Source organism: Empidonax traillii, unplaced genomic scaffold (assembly GCF_003031625.1).
Source record: "Empidonax traillii isolate 1590-97213 ecotype Southwest subspecies unplaced genomic scaffold, ASM303162v1 scaffold597:size822913, whole genome shotgun sequence".
Taxonomy (NCBI): domain Eukaryota; kingdom Metazoa; phylum Chordata; class Aves; order Passeriformes; family Tyrannidae; genus Empidonax; species Empidonax traillii.
In genome coordinates this window covers 214,355-234,188 of record NW_020955790.1, presented here as the reverse complement: position 1 = coordinate 234,188, position 19,834 = coordinate 214,355, and the positions used below count along the sequence as shown (strand labels likewise).

The 19,834-nt window shown below is 42.2% G+C and overlaps 2 protein-coding genes across 3 annotated transcripts in view; both read left to right on the top strand.

Annotated features, from left to right (window-relative positions):
• The window catches only part of CAP2 (cyclase associated actin cytoskeleton regulatory protein 2), a 66,519-nt gene extending 63,923 nt beyond the window's left edge, over window positions 1-2,596 (top strand). For both annotated transcript variants that reach the window (XM_027898457.1, XM_027898458.1), the window contains exon 13: window positions 1,066-2,596. In XM_027898457.1, coding sequence (XP_027754258.1) covers window positions 1,066-1,149 — 84 coding nt within the window. In that variant the 3' untranslated portion in view covers window positions 1,150-2,596. The remainder of the gene's footprint in view (window positions 1-1,065) is intronic.
• Window positions 2,597-10,034: 7,438 nt separating this feature from the next.
• FAM8A1 (family with sequence similarity 8 member A1) lies at window positions 10,035-18,197 on the top strand. Its single transcript, XM_027898434.1, has 5 exons — window positions 10,035-10,605; window positions 13,915-14,035; window positions 16,243-16,366; window positions 16,591-16,730; window positions 17,047-18,197. Exons 1-5 carry the CDS (start codon window positions 10,035-10,037, stop codon window positions 17,189-17,191), a joined length of 1,101 nt encoding a protein of 366 aa, XP_027754235.1. The 3' UTR covers window positions 17,192-18,197.
• The last annotated feature ends 1,637 nt before the right edge of the window (window positions 18,198-19,834 follow it).

The window sequence follows — 19,834 nt, the reverse complement described above, 5'->3', positions numbered from 1 at the left end:
AAGCCACTCAGATAGGTGCATTTTCCCAGTTCCTTTCCTGTTCTGGTAAGATTGCCCAGTGGCATTTCCTGCAAAGTTGTGCTCTGTCACTTCAAACACAAGCAAGGGATCATGCAGGCAAAGCATGCTTGTAATAGTTTCATAGTTTCCTCAACAGACCAGTGTTGAAATTGCTGTGCATAGAACTTAAATTTCTTGTTAGTCTTTTGGGCTGGAATTCCATTTGATAGAGTGGTTTAAGCTTCATTAAAATAAAATGTGTAATGAGAATTCTCGTGCTCCACGTTTCCAGAAGTGACTGCTGGACGCCCAGCTTCAGATAACTAAAAAGGGAACAATTTTCAGTGGGCACGTATTCACCCATTTCTTTTTTTTTTAAATTCCTTTTGGTCAGCCTCACCTCAAAATCACCATAACATCTGAAATTTCTGGCTATCAAAACAGTTCTTTGAGGTTTGAATAAAAAAAAACCTTCTCTTCATATATATTTGCGTTTACTGGGTACAAAGAAATAGCCAGTTACATCTCCCATCGTTTCACTGATTTAGTAGAATGGAAGACTTTATTTAATGTTCTGCTTCATTTTGTGTACCCCACAAAGGATGCTGAGTCTTTTGAAGTGCATCACACTTAAAATGATAGCTTGTTTTTTATTTTATTTTATTCTTCCATGTTATAGCATTGCTTTTGTCCTTAGAATTAGACTTCTGTCTAAATCTCCACATCTAAATCCTTTCTACTCTCTTCCAACCCAGACACTGATGGAATCTAAAGTCATTTCTGACATGAGGCTTATTTACTTAGTTGATGCAGATAATGGTGTGAGAGGGATTATTGCAAAGTAGTACCATACCAAGGCTATTTGAAACTGGGTAGCAATCAGGCTTTTTCCTGTGTGGCATTGTAAAATAGCTTCCTAGGGTAATGAAGAAGGCTTTCCTCTAATCCTGGCATGTCTGAGCTATCAATGCTTTCTCAGTCATGTGGCACTAATAGTATTCCACCAGTTTTCACGAGGTATCCACTGTTTATTTAATCATCGCTGTTGCTTTTGTTTCCTAACAGAAAGAATTTCCGGTTCCTGAACAGTTCAAGACAGCATGGGATGGATCTAAGTTGGTCACTGAACCTGCAGAGATCGTGGGTTAATTTCCTAGCGCCATACAGCACTTGCTGACCGCGGCCAGACCGCAGCCAGCACGTACAAAGCAGTAACGTAAAGAGCTAGAAGTAGCAGGAGTTCACACTGCTGAGATAGGCCTTCAAGCATTAGCTCTGCATGCTAGAAACAATAACACATCTGGCACCCTTCTGTCAAGCACCCCGGTGCTTTTCACGTTTCCACACGGTTTGCCTTCACGTACAGTTTTAATTCTAAACGTGAATGTAATAGATTAAAGCCCCCCCACCCCTCAGTCACATCATCGGTTTGAGATACGTGAAACCAAAATACTGCATGAGACACCTTTTTTTTTATCATCTTGCTTCAGTGCATTCCTTTTTGTGTTTCTGCTAATCAAAAACAGCATTAAGACTTTAAGATGTTTATTTTTACCTATTAAGCAATTCCTGTATGATGCAGTAAAAATGTACCCTGAGAGACTATGCAGTTCCTCACAGTTCTGTGGCAATCATAATGGGGTTTGTCTTAAATGAGCAAAAAAGGACAACTTTCAGCACAGCAATACATTTTGCTAACTGAAGATTAAAAAAAACCTGATATTTTAATCAAACACTTTTCTAGTACATGTATTTAGGAGATCCTACAGTCTTCTGTGAGGAAAGATTTTATTATAATTCACAGACTAAGACCTTGCAGCAAATTACTTGAAGGTATTTTGTTCCTTGGCTTTAAGGTATTTTTCTCCTTGGATTTCTTTTTTTCTTTCTTTTTTTTTTTTTCTTGGTGACACAATCTCTCACTTTTTAAAATTTCACATTGTACCTTGCATCCTATACAGAAAACTGAGGGAGGCAAATATGTCCGATACCAGCTAGTTTTCCTCTAATAAAGTTCCTTTAAAATATTTCTATTGTAGCTCAAATTCATGGAAAATATCTTCCTTTTATTCCCCCCATATTTTTAGGACTTACTCAGTTTCAAATACGTCCACAAAGCAAAGCCATAGATTACGCCATACTAATTCTGACTCCAAATAAAGGGGTCATTTCCTGTTTAGACCTTTCACTCTCCTTTATAGGCCCTACTGTACATGCTTTTTTAACAAAGGTGGAATGTTGTATACATTTGTACTATTTCAGCACATAGTACAAATAAAATTTTAAAACTTTAAAAAGTCAGCTTATGTTTCTGATCACTTGTAATACTTTGTATCAGTGAAATCACCGTGAGATGTTTGCAGAGCTAGTTACAAGCTAAATTTTGTGCCTAATTTACCTTGAAAGTACATTAACTCTTGAGGGTTTTTAAGTATATCTTTGATTGTAAACCCTATACAATGCAACCAGTAGTGCTCATTCCATACAGTTTTGCTATCTGATGTTTAATCTATGTGTATAATGTGTTTGCTTTAATATATACCATTTTTTCAACAGTAAACTTCTTATGAAATAAAAGGAAAATGTACTTGTTTAAGAACAAAGTTGTTCAGAGCTTGCTCCATTGCAGTGTTTGTCCTATATCCTTTCTCCTCCTTAAACACTGTTTAAAAAGCTTGAGTGAAAAAGGTAACTCCTCCCATTTTAATAAACATTATCTCTTTTGCTGACGTAATCCACCTGTATGCCAGCAGATAAACCTCAAGTGTCATGCATGTAACTTTGATGACAGCCAGAAAATTGAGCTCTTCATGATTCTCGCTTCTAGGTGCACCTGTATCTTCCAGCGATTATGTCTAGGGAGATGATCGTGATCTGATGCAAGTTGATAAGGTTTGCCTTCTATTTTTAGCTTTCCCCGTTGTTTCTCTAGATGGCTTTGGATGTGTCCCGCCTGTGTTACCAAAGCACAAGCAGTCCACTCGATGTGTCACTTGGATGTACCTCATCTCTGAAAAATGGTCGTCACATACTTGTCATGATAAAAGGATCGCTGAAGGATTGTTTAATCCTTAAATTATAATTTGTTTCACAAAGCAGTCTCATTATGGAACATTCTGCCCTGAAATACTGACTCCTTCTTTCAGACAGCATCAAGTAGGGAACAAGTCATTATGCAGCAACAGGACACCACTTAATGCTTTGGAGGTAAGAAAAAAACAAGTACTGAATGCTTGATGATAAAAAGAAAGCAGCAAAACAGCCCTGAATCACTGCACGGGAAAATTCCTGTAGTTCCTCCAAGGGATTTAACTCCCCCATCAAAAACAAATTCTGTGAAGGCTGATCTGATTCTTCTTTTAAACATTTGAAGGCAAACTCCCCCATGTCTAGACCTCCCCCCTAACACTCATGTTCCTACAACTCACAAGACCCAAGTACATTGCTTTGGTTTCTTAACAGGAAGAGGATCTGTGCAGTAGCAGCGTGTGCTGACAGTCTGAGCACACCTGAGAACCTTGTCAGAGGGCAGAAGTTTAAAAGAAAAGGAAGAAGGCCTTGCACGGACAGACCCAAGGTAATTGTTTCAGTTGGAGAAAAGTCTAACAAGTCAGTGCGTGAGAAACTTTTTAAATATGTAAAATAGCTTTTATCCAGCACACTTATCAACCACATAACAACAGAAAAAAAAATCTTTAACCACTTTTTGTCGCTTCTGGTCATCATAAAAAATACCTGTAGTACATTTCCAATAGGTTGGACTTTTCTTCCCCTGCAAACTGTCATTAAATTCAAAATTTAATTCAAAATTAAGCTGCACCAGGGGAGTTTTAGGTTAGATATTAGGAAGAAGTTTTTCAGAGAAAGAGTGATTGGGCATTGGAATGGGCTGCCCAGGGAGATGGTGGAGTCACCATCCCTGGAGACATTTAAGGAGAGACTGGACATGGCACTTAGTGCTATGGTTTAGTTGATAAGGTGGTGTTAGGTCATAGGTTGGACTAAATGATCTCAGAGGTCCTTTCCAACCTAAACTGATTCTGTGATTACAAAGGAGTGCTAAATGGACAAAATTCTTACTCTGCCTTACATGAATTTGTGTACAATTAAAGGTTAAAACTCATTTTGTGAAAAATCAAGTTTATCTTGAGATAGAAATAGTCAACAAGCTGCAGAATTATGAGTTGATGGATCATCCCAACCATGACCAGTTGCATCCACCAAGTCTTCAGTGGCAAGTTTGATCTGTGTTTAATGGTTGACTCCAGCAAGGAATGAACTCCTAAATGCTGAGCATCCCTAAGTTCCCACTGATCATTTCTTTTTACTGCATGTTATCACATCAAATATGCCCCTTGATTTCAGCTCCACACTGCACTAAAATTGTGGTCATGCCCTAAATCAGTGCAACTGTCAAAACAGAAAACAGTGAATTTGATTCACATATTAACATGGAACAAATGTGTATGGTATAATTAGCCAGTTCATTTCTATAAATCTGCAAGGGTCAAACACTCACCAGTACAGATGCCATCAATCAGCCAGTAAAATACGTATAAAAGAGAAAGAGATTTTTTTTTATCAAAGTGTCTAAATATAAAAAATTCCTGTCCTATGAAAAGCTTCAATGGATGTCATACTTTCTCAAATAGAACTTCTGTAAGAGTACTCATGTAGTTCAACAAGGGCAACTGCAAAGTCCTGCACCTGGGTAACAACCACCCCATGCACCAATATATGCTGGGGGCGAGAGCAGCTTGGCAGGAAAGGACCCACGAGTCCTGGTGGACACCAAGTTGGACATGAGCCAGTTCTGTGCCTCTGCAGGTTGATGCCATCCTGGGCTGCGTAAGGAAGAGAGCTGCCAGCAGGTCGAGCGAGGTGATCCTTCCCCCCTGCTCAGCACTGGTGAGGCCGCAGCTAGAGTGCTGTGTCCAGTCCTGGGCTGGACAAAGGGAGTTCGTGGACATACTGGAGAGAGTCCATCGAAGGGTCACAAAGATAATGATGGGACTGGTGCATCTCTCCCAGGAGGAAAAGCTGAGAGAGCAGGGCCTAGAGAAGAGAAGGCTCAGGGAAGATCTGTTAATGTGTATAAATACCTGCAGGGAGGGTGCAAAGGGGATGGAGCTAGACTCTTTTCAGCGGTGCCCAGGGATAGGACCAGAAGCAATGGGCACAAACTGAAGCACGGGAGGTTCCCTCTGAACATCAGGAAGCACTGTTTTCCTGTGGTAGTGACTGAGCACTGGCACAGGTAGCCCAGAGAGGTGGTAGAGTCTCCATCCTTGGAGGCATTCAAAAGCCACGTGAACACGGTCCTCCGCAAACAGCTTTGGGGGCTCGGCGTGGGTAGAGGGGTTGGACCAGATGCACTCCAGAGGTCCCTGCCAGCCTCAGCCTTTCTGTGATTCTGTGACACTTGCTTAGCTGACTAGAATATTGGTTACTAAGTGGAAGTTAGAAGTATCGAGGTAGTGACTCCGAGTACCCACCAGATGGCAGGAACCAGCCGAGGCCCTCGCAAGCCTTAAATGAAAAACCGCTGGTCTGCACCGCTTACAGAGGAAGTTCGCTATTTGGACGAATGCTCTTTGCCAAAGAACTTCTGCCCTCTAAAAGACACTGTGAAAACGTTTAATAATTCTTTGATTTTGAAATTATCTTCTTGATGAAACGAGGAGGTTTGAGTGGGATGAACAAGAAAAAGGGAAAAGCAACTACTTTATTTTTTTTTAACACTGCTAAGCATATATCCATTAAAAGCACATTTTAAAAAAATAGTTGATTAAACTTAAAAGTGATATTTAACAGAGCTATTGAAAATAAGGAAGTAAGTAATTTCAAGTCTGCATTTGAAAAACAGAAATCTTTTTGATGTCCTAGGGAATTCAATGTTACTGTACTATATGTTCATCAGCCTGTACATCATGCCTTTCCTTTATCCATTTGGAATCCTTCAGGGGCTCAATTCAGTACACACCCTTAGCGCATTCTCCTGATGTGCAGTTCAACTGGGCTTCTTCTAAAATGTGGAAGCAGCTGCTCCCAGACAAATGGAGGTCATGTTTACTCAACTACATGATATGCCAGCAAGCACAGCAGTTTTCAAGAACATACAAATCAGATTCAGTTCCCCTGCTGGAGGTGATCAGCGCCAATCTGCTGTGAAAATATTGCCCAGAAGTAGCTACTGCCCTCAGAAGATGCCCATAAAAATGCCCCTGTCATTAGATAAAATAAATAAAGCTAACCAACAAATATTCTGACTACCAGAAAACAAGAAATGTTTTTATGGTTGAAATATTCCTGAATAATCTTTTTGTGTGCCAAAATTTTTGTAGAAGAACGGAGAACATTAGCTACTCCACCATCCAAAACTCAGGGGTGATTTCCTAGGCTTAACCCTGCTTCCCTAAGTCTCGCTGCACTCTGAGGTCCCTACCTGATCACCACTGACCACTGAAGACTCTTATTCTCCAAAGCCCTCATTCCGCTCCTGCTTCAACAGAGGCACAATCATATTTCCTCCCTGGGAACAGAAGAGAACGCAATAGGAATTATATGACTGGTAAGGCCTCTGAGTGCCACACTCCTGGATAAAGCTGTTTTCTCTGGTTACTCTTCATTCAAACAGGGTCAAGGTAAAAGGCAAATATAGGTATTTACATACGACTCCTAAACCAGACTGTATTAGTAAACAGGCATCCACAAGAGGAACTTGTGTACCTTAATATAAAAGTGGTGAACTTTCTTTTCCTCCAGCTGATTTGCTATGGCCCTTCTATCAGCTGTGACCACTAGAATTCTGTTTTCTCCGTATTACACTTGAAGTTGCCTCTATTAGAAAGAAAATGCCTCTCAGTGGACCGTAAGCTTTTAGAGCCAATCTCTCCTTCAAATTCCTTAGATGAATGAGACAGATCAGTTTTAAGAGTGAAAGGCTAAACAGATATAATTTAGGAGTTGTGCCATTTGCCACACGAAACGTATCATGTTGTACTTTAGAGTTCTGTAAATTTGGGGGTTTTGGCTCAACTTTCCTGTTCTATATCTGGCTGCTTGCTCCAATAAGGAGTAAAGTTCTTACTCTTTGGTGACTCACTTTATACATTTCAGTAGTGAAGAAACTCTTTGACCAACATTTGCATATAATTTCACTCTGTAAATGAACATATATATATATATATATATTTGATACAAATGTCTAAATAGCATGAATATATGTAGGCTGCTGGGCACAGCAATAATTAACCACTTTGGAAGGACAAGAGCTTGTTGATTAATGTCCAACAACTCTCATCCAAGGACTCTTCAGAAGAACTCCTATTATTAGAACATTTCAGCATGATACAGGAGGTGTGATCTGTATGCCCCAAGCAAAGGAAGGAACTGAACTTTAATGCTTCAGCGATTCCTTGGTTTTAAAAATGGTTTAAAACCCTTGAAAACAAGATGCTAAAATGCATATCAAAATTGAGAAAAGATGCATGCCTGTGGCTCTGAACAACAGCTAGATTTACAGCAGACCAGTGTTCTATTACTTCCTATTGACTATAAAAGATTGCCTGCTCAAGTGTGACTGATGAGGCTTTTCAGCATTACCCGAACTTAAAGAGTTTAAGATGGGATTCCAGATTCCCCTTAAACCTCAACTATGGCAATAACAGCTTTTAGGTGCTTACCTCCCTCTTTTGATCTAGTGCAAAACATTTCCTCTTGCCTAAATCTCATTTCTAGAGAAGAGGATATTTAACTGCTGAGGCATTCAACCACTTATTCTCATCAGCTGCTACAATGAACTGCCCAAGCTTATCTGCCTTTCTGACTCTGCTCACAAGAGGAAGCAAAGTTAAGCAGCGAGAAGTCGGCGCTGCAGAAGACTGTAAATACTGCCATGTGTGGCAATCTGACACAGCAGTGGAACAAGACCCTTTGTCATCAAAAGCCTAAGCTGTGAGTTTCTCACTACTGGCAAGCCCTGTTGCTACAGCATCTCTGTCAGATGCATCCCTGAATAGAATAGTCTGAATGCTAGCAGAATCTGTGGGTCATTCGTGGGTTTTGGTTTTTTTAAGGCAGAAGAATGGAAAACTGATAAATGAAAAATTTAGGCCTGAGGAAATACTGCATTCTTACCTGTTAGTCCTCTGATCTCTGCTGTCAGTGATTTTGTTTCACCTTGAGTGTCCAGTATAATCACATAGGGAATTCTAACTGGTTCTGGCTGTGTAATGCTGCTGCTGGTGAGCCTAAAATTTACATGTGAGTGGCAGCATTATATGAAGACTGAGATCTTGAAATTGTACCTTAGGAACTGATCTGGCTTTCAAAACCTGTAGCAACACACACACACACACAGATATTTTAGAAAAAGGGCCTGACGCTCTTCAATCCTGACAGGTCTGTGGAAAAAAGCAAATAAAAAAAAAAAAAAAATGAAATAGACTGTAACTGATGAAGGAAGAAGTGAAATATTTACTGTCAGTTTTCTGCTATAGTTTTTCTATTAGGTTAGTAGATGGTTTAAAGCCATGTTTTCTTCTATACACTTGTCTATCTTCCCTCCTTTCTTTCTTCCTAATCATGCTAAAACTTGCTGTTTCCCAAATCATTTATCCGTATTGATTTCACCAAGGTCTATGTTGCAAGAACATATGCCAGTGTAATTAGAACCATAGCTACATGATGAGTGCCAGTACCTTGTGTGACTGCATTTAATTAGGGTGGTATGGGTCATTTGCTAAGCATTTGGGCAGTTCTCCTCAGCTTGCTTGTATGAAGAGACTCACTCCACAGGAACTTCTGGGTCCAAACTGAAAGCGGTGAAATTTAAGTTAGATATAGAGAGGAAATTCTTTACTGTGAGAGTGGTGAGGCACTGGAACAGGTTGCCCAGAGAAGCTGTGGATGTCCCATTCCTGCAAGTGTTCAAGTCCATGTTGGATGGGGTCGAGAGCCACCTGGTCTAGTGGAAGGCATCTGTGCCCATGGCAGGGAGATTGGAATTAGATGATCTTTAAGGTCCCTTTCAATCTAGGCCATTTTATGATTCTATGAAATGACTTCATTTTTGTAAAGGACTTAAGGTTACATGGGAAAATAGTTTAACAGGGAGAGGGAGAAACTTCTGTTTTTGTTCAGCTGTGATATTTGCTGTGTTCAACATGGGAAACACTATTCACAGTATACATCACTGTGTTAACATCAGTGCTCTACAGCACTTGAGGTCTGGTTGAGATGCCTGACAGTACACAGAAACCCTCAAGAATAAAAATTAGTTTGAAGAACTGTGTTTAAACTTGCAGCCGGTTCTATCTTCAGCATTTGACGAGCGTATGTCCTGTGAGGAGCGGCTGAGGGAGCTGGGGCTGTTTAGCCTGGAGAAAAGGAGGTTCAGAAGAGACCTTATTGCTCTCTACAACTACCCGAAAGGTGGGTGTAGCCAGGTGGGTGTCAGTCTGTTCTTCCAAGTAACAAGTGAGGAGAAGACAGAGTCTTCAGCTGCGCCAGGGGAGGTTTAGGGGGAACACTGGGAGGTATTTCTTCACAGAAGGGGTGATTAGACATCGGAATGGGCTGCCCAGGGAGGAGATGGAGTCACTGCCCCTGGAGGTTCTTAAGGAAACAATGGACTTAGCACTCAGTGCCATGGTCTAGCTGACACGGTGGTGTTTGGTCATAGGTTGGACTCGATGACCTCAGAGGTCTTTTCCAACCTAAACTGATTCTGTGGGTTTTTTTTTTTTTAGACAGGAAAATAAAGATGTATAAGAACTTCTTGACTGTGCAGGCTCCGTACGAGCCGGTTCGGGAGCCGCTCCACCGCCGCCCCAGGGGCGCCCACAGCGCCCGGCCATACCATCTCACATGCAGGACGGGGGGAGAGGGGGGGTGGAAAGGCCGTTTCTTTCCGGGCGTGGCGCTCTCCTCGCCAGGCTGCGTGTCGCTCCTTCCCCCCCCCCGCCCCACCAAGTGGGAGAGGCGCGGCACCTCCCCCGCGCACGCGCGGTGAGCGCTGGGCGCCCGCCGCGATGGAGGAGGCGGCGGCGGAGCGCGGCCGGGCCGGCGCTGGGGCGGCGGCAGCGATGGCGGGGGGCGGCGGCAGCGCCCCCGGGGGGGAGGACAGCGCCAGCCACAACACCAGCCACAGCAACGACGGCGACATCGCCGGCGCCCCCTCCGCCGCGTCCTCAGCGCCGCCGCGCCCCGCTCCGGAGGGCGGCGGGGCGAAGCCGCTGAGCGCGGCGGAGTACGCGCGGCGCGTGCACCAGTGGCTGTGGGACTCGTACTGCGGGTACCTGGGCTGGCAGGGCTGCCCGCCCGCCCTCATCGCCGCCGCCGCCGCCGCCGCCGCCCAGCCGCCCGCACCCAACGCCAGCGCCGCCGCCGCCGCCGCCTACTACTGCTACAGCCCCTTCTACCTCTGCGCTCCGCCGCCCGCACAGGCGGCCCCCGCCGGGACGGGGCCCCGCGCCCCCGGTGCGGCCGCCCCAGCCTGGCCGGGGGCGGCGGGCGCGGTGTCCGCCGTGCCCAGGGCGGGCTCCGGCAGCGCCGCCGGCACCAGCGGCAGTGCTGCCCCCCGGGACGCGGGGCGGCCGGCAGGTGAGTGGGGAAGGGGTGGGGAGAAGGATGAGCGGCCCCAGGAGCCGGGGGCTGGAGGGGGGAGCCGGCGGTGTGCGACGGTGGGGGTCGCTGCGCTGCCGTGTGCGGCGGGCCCGGGCCGGGGCCTGGGCCTGTGCCTGTGCCGTGGGGTGACAGCCCTGACACTGAGGTGCTGGAGCCTGAACTTGGCCCATGGGCAGGTTTGGGACACAGGGTGACGGCCCTAATACCGAGGTGGTACATCCAGAGCTTGATCCGTAATCAGGTTTGGGAGGGTTGGTTGGTCTGTGTGTAAGTTGGTTGCAAGATGTTTGCGTGGGTACGAAGGAGTTGTTTTCTTTTCTGGTGGAACTTATTCTTGCCGTCACGGGCTTGTAATGCATCTAAGATTTATAAGCAGCCTGTTTAGATGATGAAATCTAAACTAAGTTTACCGGTTTTAGCCGGCTCTTGATTCTCAAATAAAATCATTTAATGAAATCGAAGCAGAGAAGTGAAAGCACGCTGACGTTGGACAAGCTGGTGGCAGGAGATAAACAGAAGTCTGTCACAGCTGTAAATATTGACGGCAGTGCACAGCAGGCCTTCTGTTTATATTTGTTCAAGAGTAAGGCAAACTTGCTCTGATCACGTCAGAGGTAAAACCTGGAGCCCCAACTCTTTCTCACAAGTCAAGGAACATATAATAAGTGACATTCCCTGAATTTTTCCATAACACCTCGAGTAATGGTAGGAGACTGTGGAGCAGAGCACTGGTGAAGGATTTTGGAGAAAAGCCAGATCTCCTTTCTCTCTGCAGGGCAAAGTACGACATTACTGATCTGTAACATTATTTATAAGCTCAGTGGCTGTGTGTGTTTGAAAAATGTTTTTAGTTCCTTTTCCCTTCTTTTGAGGGGAAGAGGATCTAGCTTCTGAACCTGCTTCTATCTTGTGTTTTTGAGCAGATGTTGCTTAAACATGGTTATAACACAAAGTAGTATTTTCTGTAATTGTGCTCTGATTCTGAGTTACAGATTGCTTATAAACACATATTGCCAGTCCTTAAAAAAGAGAAGATGGACAAAGGCTAGACTGAAATTATTCTTGGATTTTTACCTAGTTTTTCAGGAGCTAATTCCATGTGTTAAATGTAATTTAGGGCTTCAGTAGCATTTCATGCTGCTGAACGTGGTTATTTGGAATGTTATGTACTGTTGCAACACCTGGCCTTCCTAAGGGAACTCTGTGTGGGATATAGTGGTACAGTACAATTATAAACAACGACTGTTGTGCCCATGCTTTGGCTTCAGATTGCAGATGGATATATCTGGAACAGCTAAAGTGATTACCGTTCCTTCTTTCCTGCCATAGATTATTGCCCACACAGCAGGCTCAGCAGGGCAGGCCGTGTATCCGGCAGTTTACAGCCCAGTGTGCTTACATAAGCTGAAACAAGTGACATCTTAATGTTGATGTTGCAGATTTTAAACTGGGATGTCAAAAAGTGGGATTGTCAAGGGCCTGTTGTCCCTCTTCAACCTGCCCGCAGGTGTGTGCCAGAGCACCAGTATTAACAGCGCGGTCATCGCGATTTAAGACTCATCCTCGCCTTGCCCCTCCCTGCCTTATTGCAGGAGATTACTGCTCATCTGCTGGGAACAGCAGGGCAAAACGTGCATCCAGGCCCCAGCTGCCCTGTGGCTGACTGGTGCAAACACATCTTTAGTGCTAATCTTGATGTAAAATCCTATACTTTGAGCTGGATGGATGTTGCATTTGGCTGTCCTTGCCGTACAAACAGCAACCCTTGGCAAAATAGTAGATTTTTAATATGAGGAACATCTTAATCGCTGCAGTGTAGATCTGCCAGAGTCTTAAGGGTTGCCAAGGTTTCTTAATGTAATGGAGTTTAACAAAATTTGAATATTTATATCCTTAGCCCCACGTAGCTTCTTCCTTATGCAGTCATTGAATTTGGTTTATTCAAGTGAATCTCTGCCACTAACTTCAACAAAGGTGCTGCTTTGAAGGCACCTTTGAAGGCTGTTGCCTGTTGCTGTGTGCTCAGACCAGGACTGGGAGTCTGGCTATGCTCCCACTTGACTTAGCTGAAGAATCTTGGAATTTAATGACCAACTTGGGCAGGCTTTGACAACGGGGAGGAGTTTTAGTATTATATATATAAGAGTCTTGCTACTTGATACTATAGATGCAGAGGTATTATTGGTGCAGCAGGTATGAAACAAAGGTATACAAACAAGGCTTGGCTCTCATTGCTCACAGGGCCACGACTGGCAGGATCAGCCTCAGCAGCTGGACTGTGGAGGCTCATTTCAAGTGAAATTTGATGTTGTTTTTTGAAATTGGAATGATTTTCTTTCCTCTTTTCTTGTTTCCCTGTGTGTGTGGGTAGTTGTTCTCGGAAACAGTACGAAACCCAGTAACTATTTCCTGTAGGTTAATTCGAGGAGTACTTTGGGTATTTCTAAGTGAAGTTTTGATGTGAGTCCTTGCAGATTCTGTGTGAGAGTTGTGTTTGTCCTTTGGGAAACAGAGGGGTGGTAGTTGGGTCCAGACGAAATTGTTTTGCAACAGTATTCCTTGGAAACTTTCTAAGACACTCTTTAATGTTTTCTCTGCTTTAATCACCTGAGGTAGCATTAGCAACAAGGTCTTGTAACTGGGACTACTTACTTTGTGCCCATTTGCACTGGGCCAGTTAACAGAGGAGCAACGTGGTACATTTTCTGGCTGGGGGTAGAGCAGCATGCTGTGCTCTATTTATAAGTAGTCTATAGGAATGTTTATGTCAAGTATGACTAATATTTTCTTCCACTCCTGTTTGTTTCTGAGTGGAGACAAAATATGCTGTGGTTTCCTCTGAGAGCTGGTACTTGGTACACATGGAAGCCTTGCTGTTGAGCACTAGGAAAATTGTGGTAGATCTAAGATCTAATTTGTCTTTTATCTGGCCTCTCAGATTTACTTCTCTATGAGGCTATTCTAAATAAAAGAACACAAAATTTGATGCATCTTCAATGCACTTCAGTTCTTTAACAAAGTATGATTTTGCCTGTAATCCTTATCATGAGGGGACTCACAGTTTGAAATAATTTAATTTAAGAAGGCTCTTTTAACTCAATTTAAACAATTCAGGTAACTTTAAAAAATGTATGTATAAAAAAATTTTCTTGAAGAAGATGTGAGCCAAGATCAAGATCTTGAGTATGTCCTTGCAGAAAGGTTAATGTGGAGTGTTCTTCGGCTGATAGTGTTAACTGTGTTATTGCAGTAAGATCTGGGTAATATTAACCATTTCTGTTACAGGTCGGGAGTTCCTTATCCCTTCGTTGGCACACAGGTTCATAGCAGAGATGGTGGATTTTTTTATTCTGTTCTTTATAAAGGCAACCATCATTTTAAGTATTATGCACCTCAGTGGAATAAAGTAAGTTGAACAATTTAAAGCTTTGTTCTATACAACTTTAAGCTTTTCATGCTCTTTGAAGTGTCAGGTTGTATTTATGGTACATTTGGGCATTGAATAACTGACAGAAGTTAAGGAAAAAGCATCACTAGGTTAATCTCCTTTTAAATGTGTCCTGATTTTTGGGTCATCTGATGGAAGCAAAGAACTTGTACAGGTGTACAGGCTCACAAACTCCTTACTAAGGACAGAGTAGAGTTGCATACTTATTTAAGGGTAGGCAATAGCAAGATTGTTAACAAGTCCTTTATATTTTTCAAAGAAAAAACACTGACAAATAAACTTGTGTTTTTAAACAGCTTTTTAAAATGTACTGGATCAGGCTGTGATGGAGTTAAGTTTTTTCACAGCATCTTCTAAGGTGCTGTGTTTTTAGATTTCTAACCTAAACAGTACTAACCTACACAAAAAAAAAAAAATCTGATCAAGCATATCAGATATGTATGTACTTGAAAATGCAGCCTCACTGCTAGGAATGCAACCATACTGCAGGCTTTACTGGGTGTAGAAACTACAATTAAACGTTTAGCGTGCACTAGACTGAAAGATTCTTCATTTTATATTTTTGTACACGAATGTAATAGTTTACCTCAAAGACTTTCTTTTTCTATCTGCTTCTTTAACTGTAGCTATCTTATTCTTCAACTCATTTAGTTATTCTGCTTTGGGTTGGGGTAATCAATTATTTCAGTTTGATTAAGAGATGAGTAGTCAATCGTTGTTGTAGTCAGTAATTGCATTCCTATGCAAACACATTTCAGAGCCTGAGCTTTCTGCTCAAGAGCCATCCAAACATTGATTGACCATAAAGTGTTACTGTACAGACAATATTTTCCAGGCACCTTTAATTGCAGTTTGAAAGGTGTGTGGAAGAGGGTCAAATCCAAAACTATAAATATGTCGGTGGAAGCAATCAGTGGGTTTTGTTCAGATAAGCAGCAATTAAAATGCCAAAATCTCAAGTTCTCTTTAGTTGCCAAAACCTCCAACTGTAACCTGACAGCTTGTGTTTCCATTTTGGTTGTAGTAGCCTGATAATGCTACAAAATGAAGTACTGGAAAGATGGGGAACAACTATGTGTACATTGCTTCTGTAAAGCGGTGAAGGTGTAATTTACAGCACATTCAATGTTACTGGTCTTGTGAGAGCCAGTAAGTGTTGCTTACAAGGAACTTCAGAGAAACGGTGGGGTGGGGGGGATGGTTCTGCTTATGAGATGTGAGGTTGAGGTTAGGCTGAGTTGTTAAGAAAAAAACACCTCCTCTCAGGCTCAAGAAAGACACTTCAGGTCAAGGCTGTATTGAAGGGACATGCAGGTTGTGCTACACTGTTTTCTTAATTCCTTTTCAATCCTTAAGTCTGAATAAAGGGGAGGGGGAAAGTAGTAATAATATTAAGATGGACTGTTTGGAAGTGGGACTACATGTTTTTATGTGAGTCTCAGATTCATGAGTGAAAACCTCTTGCATGTTGCAATTATATCCATTCCAGGTGTCAGATAAGAATGTTAAATATGTGGAATTTTTCTTGTGAAAATATGCTATTAACTCAAAATGGATGCTTCACATAGCTCTGCTAGGATAAAAACCAGGTGGTTTTGATTACTTTCAGTTAAAATCTTCCTGTTGCATACCAAGGTGCCTTCCTCCAGTAGAGTATGGTGAGCAGTAAAGACTGCTGAGAATGAGGAACCCTGATCATGCACAGGACGATACAGGGCTCCCCTGCTTGCTTAGGGAGACTTGCAACTTCTCCCTCGTGTTTGTAGAGAAGCGTTCTCTTTTGTTGAAAGTTTCTGTAAGGTAGAAACTTGGAGACTTGGATACCTTCCACTTATACAAAGTTAGATGATCACCCGCAGAATCTGTTTACCTCCCAAGAAGCGTGAGAATTTTCAGAACAATTCCGCAGCTCACTACCCAGGGATACCATTGTGCAAAAGTGGTAATAAAGAGCGATCTTTTCCTAATGAAAAACACAAAACAAGCTAGGCAGCAACTCGGAAGGAAACCTAGCGTTCTGAATTTTAATGGCTTGTTTAGTATCAGAGAGCCAAGGAGCTTTTGTTCTTCTACTAATACCAGAACCGAAGGAGTGAATTGTAGTATTAAAGGGGCGACATTGGTATTGAGAGGATGGTTTTGAAGTTCAGTTTTATTTTGCACAGGGACATCTCTAAATTTGCCATGCATTACATCATAGAGGAAATAGATGAAGACACATCCATGGAAGATCTGCAGAAAATGATGATAGTAGCTCTCATCTACAGGTTATTAGTCTGCTTCTATGAGGTAAGTACGCATAAGCACTAACTCTTATCATTAATAGTTGTCAGTTGTTGAAGAAATGGTTTTAAAAAATTCTGTCACCATTGACCTATAAAGTAAATCCTCTTTACAGTATTTTGGTTTATGTTGAAGCTTATGACATCCACGTAGTTGTGAGGATAACCAAGTTTGCTAGACCTATCAACTACATGGTGGTGTGTGGAATTGAAATAACCTTTCTTTTACAGATAATCTGTATTTGGGGAGCAGGTGGAGCAACCCCAGGGAAATTCTTGCTTGGACTACGAGTTGTGACATGTGACACCTCCGTACTTATTGCACCCAGCCGAGTGTTAGTCATTCCATCCTCCAATGTCAGTATGACAACGTAAGTGCTCTTGGCTCGGTCACGTTGCACTCAGATTAAGAGTGTTGAAAGCGTGTGATTTTGGAGGAAATACACCATTGCTTTATTGTTGACCTTTGCAATAATTAGACTGCAAGAGCTATTGTCAGATTGTGTGATCTAAGAATAAAATGGTAATTATTTAATCACACTGAATGTTTTTCGGTTCAGGTGGTAAAATCTCCCCCAGAGATTGATCTTTGTACTGTGCAAAACCGAGGCACTAAACTTGGAAGTTAATTACTAACATAAGCAGAAAAGTGAAAATAAGGCACTGAATGTTCTATTCTCATTTCAGGTCCACAGTACGAGCTTTGATCAAGAATTTTTCTATTGCATCGTTTTTTCCTGCATTTATTACACTGCTATTTTTCCAGCATAACAGAACAGCCTACGATATTGTAGCAGGAACTATTGTGGTCAGAAGAAATGGAGTCAGATGATACCAAAAGATGAGATTTCCAGACTGGTTCTGAAGATCCCCTCCCACCCCCAGAAAATAAAGACCTACCCCAGAACTGAAATTGAGGTGTCTGTCGGAATCTTTTGCCCTAATTAAATGGGAACGGATCCAGAAGCTTAAGAAAATGTATGGCTCCTGTATGATGCCAGCAGCTACCTTCAAAATACTGGAGTTTTCATAGATGCCAAAGAAGTTTGGGAGAGACAATATGTATTAAATCTGGGAGTATTAACCTCTGATTGATGAGACAGAAAGTGGCTGCTTTAACTGCAGAAAGGAGCTGTTCTGTTCGTCAGTCTGTGGAAAGCAGATCCCTAGGAATACTCCACCTTAAAAGAAATGTTACTCCTACAGTTTTGGATGTTGGCAGGTAACTAGAAAATCAAGTTTTTTTCCAGGCCATTTCCTGTCAGAGGATAAGGGGGAAGAGAACTGCAGTATTAGACAGCAAGGCAAATCATGTTCGTTAAATTGCCACGTGTGCAGAGAGAGAGAGATCGGCAGTGGTTATCATGTCTTTTATTACTGCTTCACAGATCATATTCCCTCACCTTTTAAGTATTTTATCACAATGTTAATGTGAAAAGTTTTTTGCATGATTGTCACTTACTTCACTTGTCCATGCTAAGGAAGAGGTGAAAGAATAGCTGCTTTTTCCTTCAGGAAGGGTATGTATGTTACTCTGCAGTGTTAGTGAACTGGTGTGTAAATAATTTTGGAGCCATGAACAGTACAGATCACACTAATGAAAGGTAACTTTTTTTGCTTCTGTTTGGAGTGAAAGCACTTGTCTATTTCTTGCATATAATGCAGAGCAAAACAACTGAATGTGTTCCAGGAGCATGCAGAAAATGTTATCTGAAATGTGTTATGGGTGTAAATCTGCAGAAATACTGGTTATTCTCACTTTATCATTCTGGCTAATTGTTTGTATATTCAGAATAACTTAAATACTGAATAAAGAAGCCTAATATTTTGCATGACTACATAGCTTGGATAATTTGTTCTCATGTTATTAGTATCTTGGGAAATGAGTATTAGCAACAATGTTAATGTTTTAGTAAAATTTGAGCAAGTGTTTGGAATTCTTTCTAGAATTTTGTCTGTTCCTCCCATAGGCCTAACTTGCCACTCAGTGGCTGGAAGTTCTCACCCTGCCTTCAGTTTTGGACAGTGGTTTTGTTGACAGTGGATATGTTTCAGAGCTTGGTTATCTCTTGTCTTGAGCTGAAATAACCTAGTAATGTGTTCATATTCTGCAATACTTTTGTTTGCCAAGTCATGTTCTTCTGTGTATGCATTTCAGTCTCCATTTGGAATGATGAATCAGGACTGGATCCAGTGCTGATTAGTGGGAGAATGAGATTTTCTTCAGAATGAAGCTGCTAATTTTTTAGATAACTACTTTTAAGTATTTATTTTTGAAGTGAAAAAAAGTGTTGTCTTGACTAGGAAAGTTCTGAGTCTTTGCTCAATCAGACAGTGTATCAGTATCAAAATACCTCATACTTTTGAGGGTTACTACTGTTTTACACTAATGATTTATTACCAAAAAGCTTTGGCATCTTAAGTGTACCATTAGGACTAATAATGATGACATGCATCACTGAGATAAAAATATTTAAATGGCAATAGACAGGCCTCAGGAAAACACCCCTTTGTTGCTAGACCACTTGAACATGTTGAGCTGAAACAGAATTTCAGAGATACCACTTAACTGTTTCTGGAATCATAGAACTGTTAAGGGTAGAAAAGACCTCTCAGTTCAGCTGTTAACCCAGCACCACCACCATGCTCACCATTAAACCATGTCCTCGAGTGGCATTCACATGTTTTTTGAGTGTTGCCAGTGATGGTGACTCCACCCCATCCATAGGTGCTCTGTTTCAATGCTTGTCAACTCTTTCCATTAAAAGATTTTTCCCAGTGTCCAGTCTAAACCTCCTGGGGCCAACCTGAGGCTGTTTCCTCTTGTCCTGTCACTTCTGGGAGAAGAGACAGACCCCCATCAGACACCCCCATACCCTTTCAGGTAGTTGTAGAGAGCAATAAGGTCACCACTGAGCCTCCTTTGCTCCAGGCTAAACACCCCGGAGCTGTGCTCCATTCTTCCAAAGAATGTTGACTTAAGCACTGACGTCAGGCATGGCAATCAGCCTGATGAAAACTAAAGCTGTCAGAGCCAACCAGAGTCCCTTCTAGGGTGAGTTTTACCTATTCACAAAAAGAAGTTTTGTTCTATTTATTGTAGCAGTGACCTAGAAACTAGGATTCAAGGTGGGGGGGCGGAGGGAAGGGAAAAGCAATACTGTTGGCTAAAACTTCATTGCTACTAATTCAGATATAAGGGAAGCTTTATCTTACCCTGCAGAAAAATACCACCCCTTCCACAGGAGGTAAAGAGAACAACTAATGCAAGAAGACAGAGCCTGTCCATGGAAATATATATGTTAAGGAGTTGGAAATGCTTTTAGTTCATCTCTTATGCAAGCTGCAGTGAAGATGCCACCTTCTTCTGTTTGTAGGATGAGTACTGGGTCAGTGATTTATTGTAAGGGGGAAAAGCAAAATCTGTGGCATTTTTCAGGTTTAGACAAGTGGAAATATGTAACTGCATAATAAT